Source organism: Capsicum annuum, chromosome 6 (assembly GCF_002878395.1).
Source record: "Capsicum annuum cultivar UCD-10X-F1 chromosome 6, UCD10Xv1.1, whole genome shotgun sequence".
Classification (NCBI taxonomy): domain Eukaryota; kingdom Viridiplantae; phylum Streptophyta; class Magnoliopsida; order Solanales; family Solanaceae; genus Capsicum; species Capsicum annuum.
In genome coordinates this window covers 117,281,727-117,298,258 of record NC_061116.1, presented here as the reverse complement: position 1 = coordinate 117,298,258, position 16,532 = coordinate 117,281,727, and the positions used below count along the sequence as shown (strand labels likewise).

Here is a 16,532-nt window from a genome sequence, read left to right as displayed (position 1 = left end):
TATCCGGTGAGGCAAAAAATATATTCAACAAAGCATTAACCGAAAACTTAAAAGGCAAAGCAAATACTAAAATAATAAGATTCTTAGTTTAAAAACTAAATAAGATTCTTGTTACTTTTTTTCTTTCATAGCTGCACTAAAATACATGGGGTTTGAATCACCTAGCTTATACATAAAGCCCTGAATTTTATTATAACGTGTTCTCTTTAATATTGCTCCACTTCTCAATAATAGTCAGTACATCATTCTCTTTCAACATCATACTATTAGAGTATTGAGTTGATAAACTATGTTGTATCACTTGCAACCTATCTCTAAAGTAAACAACCCTCTCTGAATCACCTTTATAGTGAGTGTTATTCAGTAGTTTCAAGTGAGATTTTAGCATCTTTAGATTCTGCTATACATTTCAAGTTATGCCCCATGGGCAAGAGTTGACACTTCCTTAGTCTGTAATGATTTGGCAGATAACCTGTAACTCTTGCCCCAGAGGCAAGACTGAGATAGTTATGCCCCATGGACAGGAGTTGACATTGTCATAGTCTGTAATGATTTGGCAGATGACCTATAACTTTTATCCTAGAGGCAAGACTTTGACAGTTATGTCCCATGGGCAATAGTTGACTATGCCTTACTCTTTTATGATTTTACTTGTTGAAGATTCTAAATTAAATTGTTACTAATCTTTTGTTATTTCATTTTTTACAAAGGTTGTGCTTGGAATGGATGGAAAAGAAATGAGTATTGAGCAATACAGTATGGTACAATCAATTGAAATTATTGATAGAAATAACGAGTTACAGGTTATCAAACCAATAGTGAAGGTTGCAATAAATGAAGAAATGGGACTATCATCAAAGGTTAAGAAGGTACGGCAAAAAAAGAAGAGGATACTTGATGTCGAGATTACTCTCTTGAGACATAATGTCTCTTTGAATGAGGTAAGTGTCAAGTCGATCTTTATTGACAAATAAAATATGATGATGTGCATGTCAAACATTGCAATTACATACAACATCCAATTTAAGGTTATCAAATCAAGCACAATAAGATATTCTCTGCCATGTTTGGACGACAACTATGTGTGGCGGTCTCATGCCTCGAAGATTCTCGATTCTTCTCTCTTTCAGGTTACTACATATGAAAAGGCTCACAGTTGCTCGGTTGATTTTATAACGTCCGACCACAATAATACAACTTTAAAGGTCATATGTGACTACATACTAGAGCTTGTGCATAACTCTAGTAATGTAATCACACCAAACTTCGTGGTAGATGGAATGAGAAGGACATACAAAATAATCATATCATAGATCAAAGGATGACGAGCGATATAGCATGCCTATACGGTGATAAGAGGAACCGCGGAAGAGAACTATAACAGGTTGCCATCGTATCTTCACATGATAAAAGAAAATAACCCAGACACGTACACAAACATAAAGAGGGACGATGAGAACAAGTACAAATGCTATACTGTTGAAATTGAAAACTTTTTCTCAAGAGGAAAAAGTTTATTCTTTAATTACACTAATTAAATTATTAACATATATGCAATTCTTTCCTCATGGGAAAGACTTAGTTTAAAAAATTGTTGAAATTGAAAACTTTTGCCCAAGAGGCAAAAGTTGTTCTTTATTTGCACTGATTATTATTAACATAGATGGAACTCTTGCTTCATGGGCAAGACTTAGTTTAGAAAATTATTGTTCAAATGCTATACTGTTGAACTTGAAAACTTTTTCCCTTTAGGCAAAAGTTTATTCTTTAATAGCACTGGTTAGATTATTAACATATATGCAATTTTTGCCTAATGGGCAATACTTAGTTTAGAAAATTGTTGAAATTGAAAACTTTTGCCAAAGAGGTAAAAGTTTATTCTTTAATTGCAATGATTATATTATTAACATATATGCAACTCTTGCCTCATGGGCAAGACTTAGTTTAGAAAATTGTTAAAATTAAAAACTTTTGCCCAAGAGGCAAAAGTTTATCCTTTATTTGTACTGATTATATTATTAACATAGATGGAACTCTTGCCTTATGGGCAAGACTTAGTTTAGAAAATTTTTGTACAAATGCTATACTGTTGAAGTTGAAAACTTTTGCCCAAGAGACAAAAGTTCATTCTTTAATTACACTGATTAGATTATTAACATATATGCAACTCTTGCCTTATGGGCAAGACTTAGTTTAGAAAATTATTGTACTCTGATTATAAACATCAAATGCAAATTGTTATTAATATTCTTTTGCTCAACACAAGTATCAATATGCATTTTTTGCTTATGGTGCTTCAATCATTGGATGAACCAACTGTAGATTGGTAATAATAGTAGATGCAATATTTTTGAAGTCAAAATATCGTGGTGTTCTCATGATAGCACTGTCAAACTCTAAATCTAAGATATTACTTTCTGCAATCACCTATTCTGAAATGTTACATTCCCAAAGTACCTGGCATTGAAACTTAAACTCCCTGCTTTGCCTTCTTTTTCTTTTGACGGAGGGCAATATATGAACAGGATTACTGAGATTGAGCAATGTAATATTTTATATATTTTTTTTTCTTCAATAACTCATCCATGTTTTGCAGAAATTCATTCCTCATTGCATATCTTAATACAACATTCTATTTTTTAGGGGAATATAAGGGCATACATACGTAGTACGTTCTTGTTCAGGTTTATATTTGTACGTGATGCACGTACTCTCTGATTACATTTTCAGGTCCGAGCCTATTGGGTTAGTATTTTCTCTAACTACAGTTGAAAAATTAAAAGAGAAAAATAATAGGTTCTTTTAGAAGAGGGAAACAAACTGTTCACTTAGTTGTACTATTTTCATTTACTATCCATAAACAGGGGTTACTAGGAGATGGAGCAACGTAAATTTTGTAGCATTTTTTTTCTTTTGCAATAGCTCATCCATGTTTAGCAAAAGAAATTCCTTATTGCATACCTTATACACCATTCTTTCCTTAGCTAGTTTATGTTTGTATTTGAAAATGAATAACTGAGAAAAATATGGAGAAAAAAAAGAGAAACAAAAAAAAACTCTAAATAAAGATTAAAGACAAATAAATTGAAAAATAAAAATAAAATGAAGAAATAGATAATGGTTGAGAAAAAAAAATATAAAAGGTTGAGACAAATAAATTAAAACATGAAAATAAAGTTAAAGGAAAAAATAAAAACTAAAAATAATAAAAAACAGAAAAATAAATTTAAAGGAAAAAATAAAAAAGTGATAAGAAAGTAGAATAATAAAAGTAAAGGAAAAATAAAAAAGTGAAAATAATAAAAAATAAAATTTGAGAGATAAATGAGTATGGAAAGTTTAAAAATATATTTGAGATGTAGAAGGGCAAAATGGTACTTTTAGTATATTAAAAAGTAAGGAAAACTATTCTTCAAAGACATTCTTATTTGGGGTCAAATATCTAAAGTCATCCATATTTGGGTCTATGACATGCAATTTCCACGGAAAAGACCGTATGGCCAATTCCAAAGGGTCAAAAATGCACCTTATGGAGAAGATGATCACAACTAGGGGCGGAGCTACACTTGGCCGAGGGAGTTCATCCGAATCTCCTTCGACTAAAATTTTTACTATTTATACATAGTTAAAATTATTTTTTTATGTATATACTGTAAAGGTTGAACTCCCTTCTTCTTATGTTTACTTCTGAACCTCCTTAATGAAATCCTGGCTCCACCACTGATTATAACATAGGGTCAAGGTCTTTCCTCAAATTTAATTAATCCTTCCACTTACCTCAATCATCAAATTTCGACGAAGAATTTGTTTTTATGTGTAGCATCTCTTAGGATACGAATTTACAATGCAAACTCGATAGTATATTACGTAAAATATATATTTATATTAGAATTTAATTATACAGAAAAAAGAAGAATTGCATATCAAAGTCATAAATTTGAATTACTAAATGAATCAAGATTGAATTGATGGACTAAAGTTAAATTTTAATAAAAGACTAAATATTTATAAATAAATTAGGTTCCACGTGTGTTATATGTTAGTATTTTAAATTTGTTCACATGAATTAGTTTAAAATTACAAATATTTTATAACATATAAATAATATATAATATAAAATTATGTGGTGTAAATCTGGGGGTTTAGAGCAATAGCTTTAGTTGCTTCCCCTTCAGCCTACCTTGTTATATTGTGCAATATACTAGTGTCAAATATTATTTAAGTACACTAAATTAGAAAGAACGTGACATATACCAATAAAAAGAAGTTGAGGGAGAGAGTAAAATTACTTGGGAGATGAGATCTTTTGGCCATTTGCAAAAAGAAATAATTAATGTTATGTGTAAATTAAATAATGTGTCTCTTGTAAAAAATCATAAAATTTTTTAAAAATTATAAAATACTAAAAATAAATCATTTCTCCTGTAATTACCCAGAGACTTCTTCAAGCATAAATAGCTTCAGAGGGAAAAAAGAAAAGGAGGTCACATTTTCAAAGTTGGGGAAAATTCTTCACAACACCAAAGATGGTCCAGAAGATTGGATTTCAAACAGGACCAGTCTTCTCGTAGACCTGAGAAAAAAAAAACCTCTGATTAATTAGTACTAATTTGTAGACCATGACCTAGTCTTATAAAATAAGTTTCCCAAGCTTCCTTTCATTTTCTGTGAAATCTTAGTATGCTTACCGTGTTTAACACATACAAATACTTTGAAAACACAATATAATCTTCTCTTTCCTCAAACAAATATAATACTCTAGCAACCCCACCTAGATAGATATATATTCCCAATTCTACTTCCATCCATTCATGTTGTCTAGAACAGATTAAAATCTCCATAAAACATCTGTAAGAAAAAAAAAACAGCCAAGTTGTTAATTACACCTGAAGGAACATATATATAATATGGAAGAGACTCTTGCTACAATCCTGTATGGGTGTAAATTGGGTAAAGAGATGGAAGCCAACTTGGCCAACTGGGCAAACCAAACAGGTGTCCTTTTAAGTAAAACAGAAGAGATCATTGCGGTATTTAATAATGTAAAGGAAAGACTAATGAGCCAGCAACAGCAACATGTGGTTCAAGAATGGCTGAGTAGTAGTGGTGCAGCTAGTCAGCAGGCATTAGAATTGTTCCATGCAACAGAGAATATGATTGATCACAGAGCTAGGGCGGCGGCATTTTCCCTGCCGCCGGACAGTGATCAAATCCAAATGAGGTTGCAGCAACAGGTAGTGGGTCAGACTCAGGATGCATCTCATGATTCGAGTGGAGCGGGTGCTTCGTCTTCCTCCCCAAAACAACGACGACGGTAAGAAACTTCACTACTTTGCCATTAACAAAAAGTATAATTAATTTTGTAAGTAGAATTACAAAAACAACATAACTGTTGTATAAATTAATATGACATTTGGCTAGCCTTAATAACTCCATATTGCTAATACCAAACTAGTAATATTAGTTTATACGATATAGAATATGAGATAATTAAGGATATATGTATTTGTAGTTCATGCTTTTATATCTTATTCATTTCCACTGCATAACAATTTCTTAAACCATGCACAACTCGTGAACCAAACTATCCTTTTAGGATTTCATATATGGCATAGTAATACCTAAAAAAATCTAGCATTAACAATGCAATGTTTGGTTGCATGCTCTATAGATACTCTCCAAAATCATCCAGCATTAGTTAAATCTTGTGTTTGATTGTCTTTGTATGCACAATTAATACTCATACATGCATAAAATATACGGAAATCCACATACAATATTATTTTATGCGGGATATAGAACATAAAATGAAAACGTAGATATTATAGTAATACTTGGATTAAAATAAATAAATGATAAAATTGATCTGCATAATAGTAAGAAAAATTTTATTCTATTTAAACAATAAGCAAATAGTTTGAATTATACATTGTATACTAATTTATACTATTTAAAATTAAACATCAAATAAGAAATAATCTATACATAACTACTAGTATTTGCATAACCAATCCTTACATTACTAATTCCTCAATGACTTTTCACTTAACCAAAATGATCCCTTAGCTGTGTGCATTATTAATTTCATGCAGTAGAAAATGTCAGTGGGAAAGGGGGGCGCACACAAAGCGAAAAAGGTCGTAGTTATAACTGTTTATCTTTTTAATTCTTATATTAGTTTCTGCTTTATTACATTTTCAAAGAAATTCCACAGAACTTTCTCCATAGTAGGTCACCACTAACTATAAAAATGTCAACATACAATGATTTTCTTCCAACTTTCTATTGTAATTACGAAGAAAAGGAGATCCTTATACAATATCGAAATTAAGAAATTAGTAGTAATATATTAGCACCTTATCATACGAAAGAAAAATCAGAAGTGGGAACAACAATGTGTGCGCACAGAAATATATGACTACATACAATTATTTTAGCATGAGAATGAGGTCCCAGAAGCTTATATAAATAACGGTGGTGTAACTACACATAATTAAGAAACAAAAGAAAAAAGGTCTTATTGAAGTTCCTTGGCAAATAGGAAGTAAAAAACAAAGGAAAACCAGCATCTTGCTGATCAAATCCAACATTAGAAAAGCAGGCCACATTACATCATATGATTAACTCCGTTTCAATCTAGGACATATTCAAGTTCGGTTTGAATATGAGGATTTCAAGTCCATATAGATCAAGATGGAAGGATACTTCTAACTGATATAGTATTGTTAGAGTTGTGACCCGAATTTTGTTGATCCGGCCTAGAAAGTTTCGCAGTGCAACCCATGTTTGTGATTTTCAATTGGGTCTGTGGTGGTAGCATAGGGATCGGGCCGATAGGCCCGTGGACCTTTATTTTTTTGGGCCTAGAACATTTTTTGTATGCACATATTATATTAGTGCATTTAGTGGGTTGTTTTGGGGTATCCAGAAAATACACATTCTCTACATTGTTCTCCTCTCCTTTAATTATAGTAAAACATCCTCTGCCTCTGCCCGTGGTTTTTCCCGCAAGGTTTCCACGTAAATTTGTGTGTTCTTGTTTTTCTTTCTTCTTGTGGTTTGCTTTATTTCTGCCAGATTACTAACAAACTGGTATCAAAGCCTATTCGATTGTTTCTCGGGGATGGTAACCATAAAGTATGATATTCCGCTGTTGGATTGCAACACCAGATTTTCATTATCGTAGGTTAAGATGTGGGCTGTGCTCGCACAAATGGATTTGTACGATGCTTTATTAGGGTTTGAGAAGATGCCTTCATCGTGGACGGACGAGGACAAACGACGTAAGGATCGGAAGGCCCTATCTCAGATCCATCTTCATTTATCCAATTAGATTCTACAGGATGTTTTGAAGGAGACCACAACCGTTGCATTGTGGTTGAAACTGGAATTGTTGTGTATGACGAAGAGCCTAACAAGTAAGTTTCATCTCAAGCAACGACTTTATTCCCATCGCATGTCTGAGGGTGCATCCTTAGAGGATCACCTATCTGTATTTAAAAAAATTATCTCTGATTTAGAGACTCTGGAGGTTAAGTACAATAAGAAGGATTTAAGGTTGATTTTTTTGTGTTCGCTGCCGCATCATACACGACCTTTAGGGTTATGATTTTATATAGTCGTGATACCCTAACGATTGATGAAGTCTATGATGTGTTATTTTCTAAGGAGAAGATGAAACATCTTTTGAATGGGTCAGAGACTTAAGGAGATGGTCTCATTATCCGAGGAGGAAGAACTCGTGAAAGGAATTCTGGGGGTGATGACACGAATAAGTTAAAATCCAGAAACAAAAATAAAACCTATAATTACTATAAGAAGAAGGGTCATATCAAGTCCGAGTGTTGGAAGCTACAGAATAGAGAGAAAAGTGAAGCTCCAAAACCGAAGAAAAACCAACTAGAGAAGTCCAGTGTTGTGGAAGATAGCGGTAGTGATGGAGAATTCTTGGTAGTTTCTCATAGTAACTCTAAACCTTGTGAGGATTGGATTCTTGATTCAGGTTGTACGTTTCATATATGTCGTAATCGAAATTGGTTTACAACATATGAAACAGTCTCTAAAGGTTCTGTGTTGATGAGAAATAACACACCTTGTAAGATAACTGGTATTGGAACAATTAGGATCAAGATATTTGATGAGGTTGTGAGGACACTTGGTGATGTGGGGTATGTCCCATACCTGAAGAGAAATCTTATTTCCTTGAGTACCCTTGATTCGAACAGTTATAGATACACTGGTGAAGGTGGAGTCCGGAAGGTTACTAAAGGTGCTCTTGTTGTAATGAAGGGATAGAGAAAGTCTGCTAATTTATATGTCCTACAAGGCTCTACTGTTACAGGTGATGCAACTATTTCTACCTTCTCTTTATCAGAAAGTGATGTTGCTAAACTTTGGCATATGTACCTTGGACATATGAGTGAAAATGGGATGGCTGAACTAAGCAGGAGAGAACTTCTTGATGGGCAGAGTATTACCAAACTGGATCTATAAGCATTATATTTTTGGAAAGCAGAAGAGAGTCAGATTCACTAAAGGCATCCACTCAACTAAAGGCACACTTGATTACATTCATTCTGATCTCTGGGGTCCTTCTAGAGTATCTTCTAGAGGAGGTGAAAATTATTTGTTGACTATTATTGATGACTATTCCAGAAAAGTTTGGGTGTTCTTCCTAAAGCAAAAGAATGATGTGTTGCCTTTTTTCAAGGAGTGGAAGATTATGATTGAAAAACAAATATGGATGTATGTAAAACGTCTTCGGACTAATAATGGTTTAGAGTTCTACTCTAATGAATTTAATGCTCTGTGCAAGTCAGAAAAAATTGTGAGGCACTTGACAGTTCGTCATACTCCACAGCAGAATAGTGTGGCTGAACGAATGAATAGGACTATAATGGAAAAGGTGTATTGTATGCTCTCTAATGCTGGTTTACCCAAGTCTTATTGGGCTGAAGCTGCTTCCACAACTTGTCTTCTTATAAACCGCTCTTTCTCAGTCACGATTGATAAAAGACTCCACAAGAGGTATGGTCAGTTACTCTTGCTAGTTATTCTGATTTGATGATATTTGGATGTCCTGCGTATGCTCATGTTGATAATGGAAAGTTAGAACCTAGATCTGTCAAGTGCTTATTTATGGGTTATAAGCCTGGTGTTAAAGGTTATAAGCTTTGGTGTCCAAAAAGTAGAAAGGTTATAATTAGCAGGGATGTTGTGTTTGATGAAACTGCCATGCTTCGGGCTCCCTCTGAATCTAGTGCTTCGCCCCCAGATGAGCTTAGTAAAATAAATCAACAAAAGTCATTCACCCACATTGAATTGCAAATTGGAGCAGAGTCTACACTAGTGCCTACTTCTCAGTCTAGCCCGGGGATATAGAGTGGTACTATTTCTTCTTCACCACCAGTGACGCCATAATATTCTATTGCTAAAGACATGCCTAGAAGAAATATTAGACCTCCTCAGAACTATGCTGAAGCTGATTTGGTTGCTTATGCATTGAATATAGCAGAAGGTATTGATTTTGGTGAAGAACCTTCTTCTTACACAGAGGCAGTTAGTTGTGATGATTTTGGCCGATGGATGATTGCTATGCAGGAGGATATAGAATCACTTCAAAAGAATAACACATAAGATTTGGTGAGATTGTCTAAAGATAAGAAAGTTGTCCGTTGCAAGTGAATATTCAAAAGGAAAGAAGGAACATCAGGAGTTGAAGATGCTAGGTACAAAGCAAGACTAGTTGCTAAAGGTTACAGTCAGGCTCCAGGTTTTGACTTCACAGATGTGTTTTCTCCAGTTATAAAGCATAGTTTGATTCGAGCCTTGCTTGGTATTGTGGCCATGCATGATCTTGAGCTTGAGCAGTTGGATGTCAAAACTTTAATCTTACATGGAGAACTTGAGGAGGATATCTATATGCAGCAACCCTAGGGTTTTGTAGTCTCAGGAAAGAAGGACTATGTATGCTTGCTGAAAAAGTCTCTTTATAGCTTAAAACAGTCTCTTAGGTAGTGGTATAAGAGGTTTGACTCTTTTATGACCTCACATATGTTTCAGTGGAGTAGTTATGATAGTTGTGTGTACTTCAAGGAGGTAAGCGATGGTTCATTCATGTATCTTCTCTCGTATGTTGATGATATATTAATTGTAGCAAAGGATATAAGAGAAATAATAAAATTCAAAGCCCAGCTCAGTAAAAAGTTTGAGATGACGAATCTAGGAGCAGCAAAGAAGATTCTTGGCATGAAAATTATGAGGGATAGAGAGAAGTGTAAGTTATACTTGAGTCAGAAAAATTATATTGAGAAAGTGCTTCACAAGTTCAATATGCAAAATGCCAAACCTGTAAGTACTCCATTAGCAGCTCATTTCAAACTCCCAGTTACTTTATCTCCAAAGAAACATGAAGAATGTGACTATATGTCTTGAGTTCCATACTCTAGTGCTGTCGAGTCTCTTATGTATGCGATGGTGTGTTCCCAACCAGATTTATCTTATGCCGCCCGTGCAGTTAGCAGATATATGGCAAATTTTAGCAAAGAACATTGGAAAGCAGTTCAGTGGATTTTCAGATTCTTGCATGGATTTGCTAATGTTTGTTTGCAGTTTAGGTGAAATAAAGATGGAGTAATCGAGTATGTTGATTCTGATTTTGCAGGAGATCATGATAAAAGGAGATCCCTTACGGCTATGTTTTCACCATTGGTGGTTGTGCTATTAGTTGGAAAGCTACCTTACAGACTACGATTGCTTTGTCAACTACTGAGGTAGAGTATATGGCTATTACAGAGGCTTTCAAGGAAGCTATTTGGTTGAAGGGTCTGTTTGGTGAACTTAGAAAAGACATACAGATTACTACAGTCTTTTCCAACAGTCAGTGTGCTATTTTCCTTACGAAAGATTAGATGTTTCATAAGAGGACAAAGCACATCAATGTTCCATATTATTTTGTTCGTGAAATTATTGCTTGTGGTGATATTGTGGTGAGAAATATTAGTACTTATGATAATCCTGCTGATATGATGACCAAGACACTACCAAGTGCCAAGTTTGAGCATTGCTTGGACTTGATTAGTGTTAGCTGTTGGGTGGAGCATTTGTCTTGAAATGGATTTAAGTTCTGAATTAGAATTTGTGTCAAGGTGGAGATTGTTAGAGTTGTGACCCGAATTTTATTGATCCGGCCCAGAAAGTTTCACGGTGCAACCCATGTTTGCTACTTTTTTTGTATGCACATATTATATAAGTGCATTTAATGGGTTTTGGGGTATCTAGAAAATACGCATTCTCCACATTCTACTCCTCTCCTTTCATTATAGTAAAACATCCTCTGCCCCTACCATGGTTTTTCCTGCAAGGATTTCCACGTAAATCTGTGTGTTCTTGTTTTTCTTTTTGCTTGTGGTTTGCTTTGTTTCTGCTTGATTACTAACAAGTATAATGGTAGGAAATGCTTAAATGATACACGAAATATTGGTCCCAGGATTTAAAATTATCACCACAAAGCTCAGAAGAAAAGTTACCGCATGCAATAATGGTGACTTTTCCGGAAAGAAAGGTTAATCAACTCATAACACACATCTAATTTCCAGATTAGAGTTGTCACCATTATTACTTAGGCTCACCCTTCAGTAATTGTATCATCCACTCTATTCATTGATTTTATAAATTTCTAAGTAAAGAATCTATTCCTAAGGAGTCCTCCTAGTCTGGCTAAATTAATTTTGAGTCCAGCTGAGGTGTACTAGCATGAAAACACAAGCTTTAGTACTCATATATATAACTGAAACATTATTAATTAGGTTTTTAGCAAAGGAAAATTCGGTTGTTTAAAACCTTTAGAGACAATAACATATCTGGTCTTTTACCTCCTTCTAGCAACCATATTTTCCCCTTTGTTGATTGTCATTCTGGTCATTTGACATGTTCTAATGTTGGTTAACTATTAAACCATAATCATGCTTTGACTTTGAATCAGGGAATACAATTTCAAGGAGAGGGAGTTGATGCTGCAAATTAATGCATGATATAATTTTAGTGATGTTCTTTCTCTAATCTGCATTAATGCATGATATAATTTTGGTGATATTCTATCTCTAATTTGCATGTCTTTATGACCGCGCAGAATGGGCGATACAGACAGAAGAACAGTGAGAGTGGCTGCTCCAAGAATGGGAAATCTTGAGCTCCCACCTGAGGACGGTTATACTTGGAGAAAATATGGTCAGAAAGAGATTCTTGGATCTAGGTTCCCTAGGTAATTCATCACAATTTCATTAACTAATACTCCCCCCTCACCCTTCCCCCTTCCCCTCTCCCAAATTGATTCTCACATTATGCTTCTCAATATTTGCTTTGATTAATAATTAAAGTTAAATTAAATTACATTAGGTTAACTCAATATTTTATAATTAAAATTTAGATATAAAACTATTTGAAAAGTATAACTAGTTACAATTTTTTCTCATGTGAATTTGATGAAAAAAAATATATTTTAAAATATCAAAATTCATATTTGTAATTTGTTTTCAATGATTATTGATTAGTACTATCCACCAAAGTGGACAAAAATCTAAAGACCAAGTGTGCTTCCTTATGACAGGGTCAAAATAAACCATATCTCCATCTTCGTAATTAATTTAACTGATTACAAGACCTTTGAATTGAAGTCGAATTCAAGCTAGAAACAGTCAGTTTGAACAATTTGACTAATGGGATGCGAAGTGTCACCTTTATAAAGACATGAATGTATCCAATATTATAATTAAGAACTTTTCTTGTTTAGTCACTCATAAAAAACGAGAAAACGCATAAAACATAAATGTATACGTATACTACTACACAATCAGCTTGCACTTTTAGACCTTTCTCGCACTGACTTTTCCTATCTGTAGTAAACAAAATACTTATAATTGGCATATTTTGACCAATTTGAATTCCACATACAACAACATTGTTGGAGTCAGTGGGACATTTTGACCCTTTAGATTTCTCACACATTCTAGAAATATTGATATGCATCTAATAACTACCCTTTGATTTAATCTTCTTCTTGTTGTTTTCATATAAAAAATGGATCCTCGTCTCTTTCCTTTGGTATGAACACGAGGAATTTTAAGATACAAAATTACTCCAGTATTTCATTTCATAAAGATTGTAAATTAATTATCAATTTAATTTTTGTGTACTAATAATGTAAACTTTCACACAATCATGTTACCTAGCTAGAACAACGACACTGTATATATCTTTAATAATTAAGTCTAATTTGATAGCCAAAAAAATTAAGTACATGACATATTGCATACACCAACAATGTAATTTTTTATGGTAATTAAATCCATTAACTATTACTGATAGTTTTGATGATTTTAGGGCTTATTATAGATGCACCCATCAAAAGCTATACCATTGTCCAGCCAAGAAGCAAGTTCAGCGTCTTGATAATGATCCTTACGTATTTGAAGTAACATATCGATCTCAACACATTTGCTATATGTCCGCCACAGCTCCCACCGTGCCTCCACCATCTGTGGAAGAGATAACTCATCAAACCACCACAACTCCTCCACCGCTGCTGCCACTGCCGCCACCAACTTCAGCCTCCTTAAGCGGGCATTGGCTCTCCATGGATATTAAGCCACAAGTAGAAGCTGGCACAAGCTACAGTACCGCTCAATTTGACATACAAAGGTACAAACATATTTCAGAATTAATTTAATGGGGTTCAACTTCAAGATATTCATTTCTTGAAAATTTTAAAAAATAATCGGTCAAAAGTTTAATATTTGTACTACTTTATCCATGTTAAATATGGGTAAACCAGACATTTTATTTGTTTTTGTATAATCCATTTGTGATCCGTCAATAGCCGAATTGACCCTCCTATATGTCAATACTAAATTAACCTTACCGCTAATACTATAAATCCATGTTTGTACAGGGATTTTGGACATGCTAGTGGTGGTTCACTAACTAGCATATGCAATGTTGTGACCGCCTGCGTGGACGGTGGTGCGGGCCCTTCCGGTAGTAGATTTGGAAGAGAAGTTGACTACCAGCCAGTGGTGGATATGGCGGACGCCATGTTTAATTCTGGGAGTAGTAGCAATACTAGCATGGACATCATCTTTTCTTCTATTGATGATAAATGGGACACGACACAAAAGAAAGAATAGTTCATATACACATGATTGATTAACTAAACACGACGACACTCTCTAATTTATCGTTCATGGAACTTAGGTAATTAATTACCAACAAACTACGCCTGACCGTGTAATACTCATGATCACAAGATTGTGAAATACCAACATATTGATTAACTTGTCTAGCTTAAATTTAGTGCCATTCTATTCCAATTAATAATTTTTTGTTTTGTCAGATTTTGTACCAATTAAAAGTTGTTCAATTTGATTAGATAGTGACAATTTTTCTTCTTATTGAAGATTTTCTAATAAGACACCTAGATCAGTATGGAATACAACAAATTCAATTTTGAGTGTGTTGGAAGTCGATACACACATTGATGGATGGTTAATAACTTGCTTCATCATGAAGTTACAACTCCACTAAATGACTGCCTAGAGTAAAACAGAAAAAGTTATGTACATTAAGTTGGCTCATACTCCCTTCATTTCATTTTACTCGTTCCAAATTGGGATGACACAACTATTAAGAAAAATAATAAATAACATGGCTAGTTTACCATAATACCCCTATTAAATGATGTTTACATTAGAAAAAGTAATTAATTCAAAAGGTAAAATATGGAAAAAAAAATTGTCTTGTCCTTGATAAGTAAAAAAGAACAAGTAAAATGAGACACCAGATTAGAAAATTTGAAACGGATAAAATGGGACGGAGGGAGTATATTAAAATAATTATTTTAATTAATTTATAAAATTAAAAAAACTTATTTAAGTTTTTTCGATTCTTAGTATTAAATAATTACATAAAGCAATACTAATCAAATTTAAAATTTTAAGAATATTATTAATAAGATTAAATTGATAAAATACACTCTTCATTAAAAATTTCTTAAAAGGTGCGCAAAGTCAACAAAAACCAAGTAAAAGTAAAATAAATAAAGTATTCATGAATAAAGTGGGAGTTAAAAGATAAGAGGTGATGTAACTCTTGAATGAATTGGAGTTACAACTTACAAGTCTCAATGTTATCTTATAAAATGAAGTGAAAGTTGAGGGGTGGGGGGTAGGAAGGGAAGGGATTGAAAGAGGGAGGTGAATTAACCTTTTGAAATATTCAACCAAGTTGACTGAGTATTGGACTTAGTCTACTAGCTTCCTACAAAAGATGTTAGTGGAGAAAATAGAACATAAATAAAAAATAATTAACTTTAAAGTAAATAAGACACAAAATGTTTATACTGGTTTGAGACATCGGTATGGTGCCCACTTTCAGTTTCCCTTGGGTTAGAAGTGTTCCCTTTAGAGCTTCAGAGATGATGATTTTGAGTACAAATTTTTCTTTGCCATAACATCCTCTAGAACTATACTTAGTTCAATCAAGTATATAACCTCTACTTGTATAACTCTCCATTTTTCTCTTCTTTCTTTTGTTCTCACAAGCAATTAACCTATTACAGTGAATGTAAGAATAAAGATAAATACAAGAGTTCAGGTGAAGTTGTACAATCCTATGGCCAAGCTTTTCTTTGTATAGATTTAATTCAAGAGATTCGTTGATGAGTCTTTAATGCTGATTGTTTCATTGAAGAGATATATTTGAACTTCAACGATTTTAAAAATTAAAAATTTTCTTCCATTTCAGCTCTTCTAGGGTAACCTAGGAGATATGATTAATCTTTAGAGTTGTGAGAATACTCATGATTGACTGCATATGTCCATATATTCTTCTTTCCTTCTTCGTATTGATATTCTAATTTTAGTACTCTTCTTTTCTTTTTGTTATGGCGTTTGTGTCTTGTCAAACATCTTCCTTCTTTGATTGTGTTCTTGATTGTTGGAATGCTGACAACAGTACTTCAAATTGATTCCTTCCTTGATTTGCTGATTTTTTTTATTTCTTTTCTTGCTTGTCTTCAATTTTTGTTCCTTTTTAACTTTTCTTGTTCACTCTTTAATCTTTCATCGGCCTACCTCATCATTTGTGACTTCTTTTGGATGTACCTGATTATGACATCATTAAAAGATATTAGTGCTATCAATTTACACCTATGAGGATAAAAAAGATAATGGTACAAGATGGATGTTTTATTTTTATAGTGATATGAGCTCCCCCTATTTGTATGCTCCCCCTGACTGCATGCTTGTGCAATCCTATTTTCTTCTTTTTGACATTATCAAAAAGAAGTAGAACTACACAAACTAAATCTTGCAAATGCAAATGTGTACACATAATATAATGCAGATAAAATATAGTAGAAATAAAGTGCCAATACATAACAAGGAAAGTGTGAAAAAGAGTTAACAGGGATATACCATATTACAAAGCCTAAAAAGGTTACAAAGGCAACAACTTATTTTAAGTAGTAGAAAAAGAGA

The 16,532-nt window shown here is 33.5% G+C and overlaps 1 protein-coding gene across 1 annotated transcript; it reads left to right on the top strand.

The window, feature by feature from the left end:
* The first annotated feature begins 4,658 nt into the window (after positions 1-4,658).
* On the top strand, positions 4,659-14,707 carry LOC107874988 (WRKY transcription factor 55). Its single transcript, XM_016721668.2, has 4 exons — positions 4,659-5,314; positions 12,131-12,262; positions 13,381-13,698; positions 13,949-14,707. Exons 1-4 carry the CDS (start codon positions 4,908-4,910, stop codon positions 14,181-14,183), a joined length of 1,092 nt encoding a protein of 363 aa, XP_016577154.1. The 5' UTR covers positions 4,659-4,907; the 3' UTR covers positions 14,184-14,707.
* Positions 14,708-16,532: the final 1,825 nt, after the last annotated feature.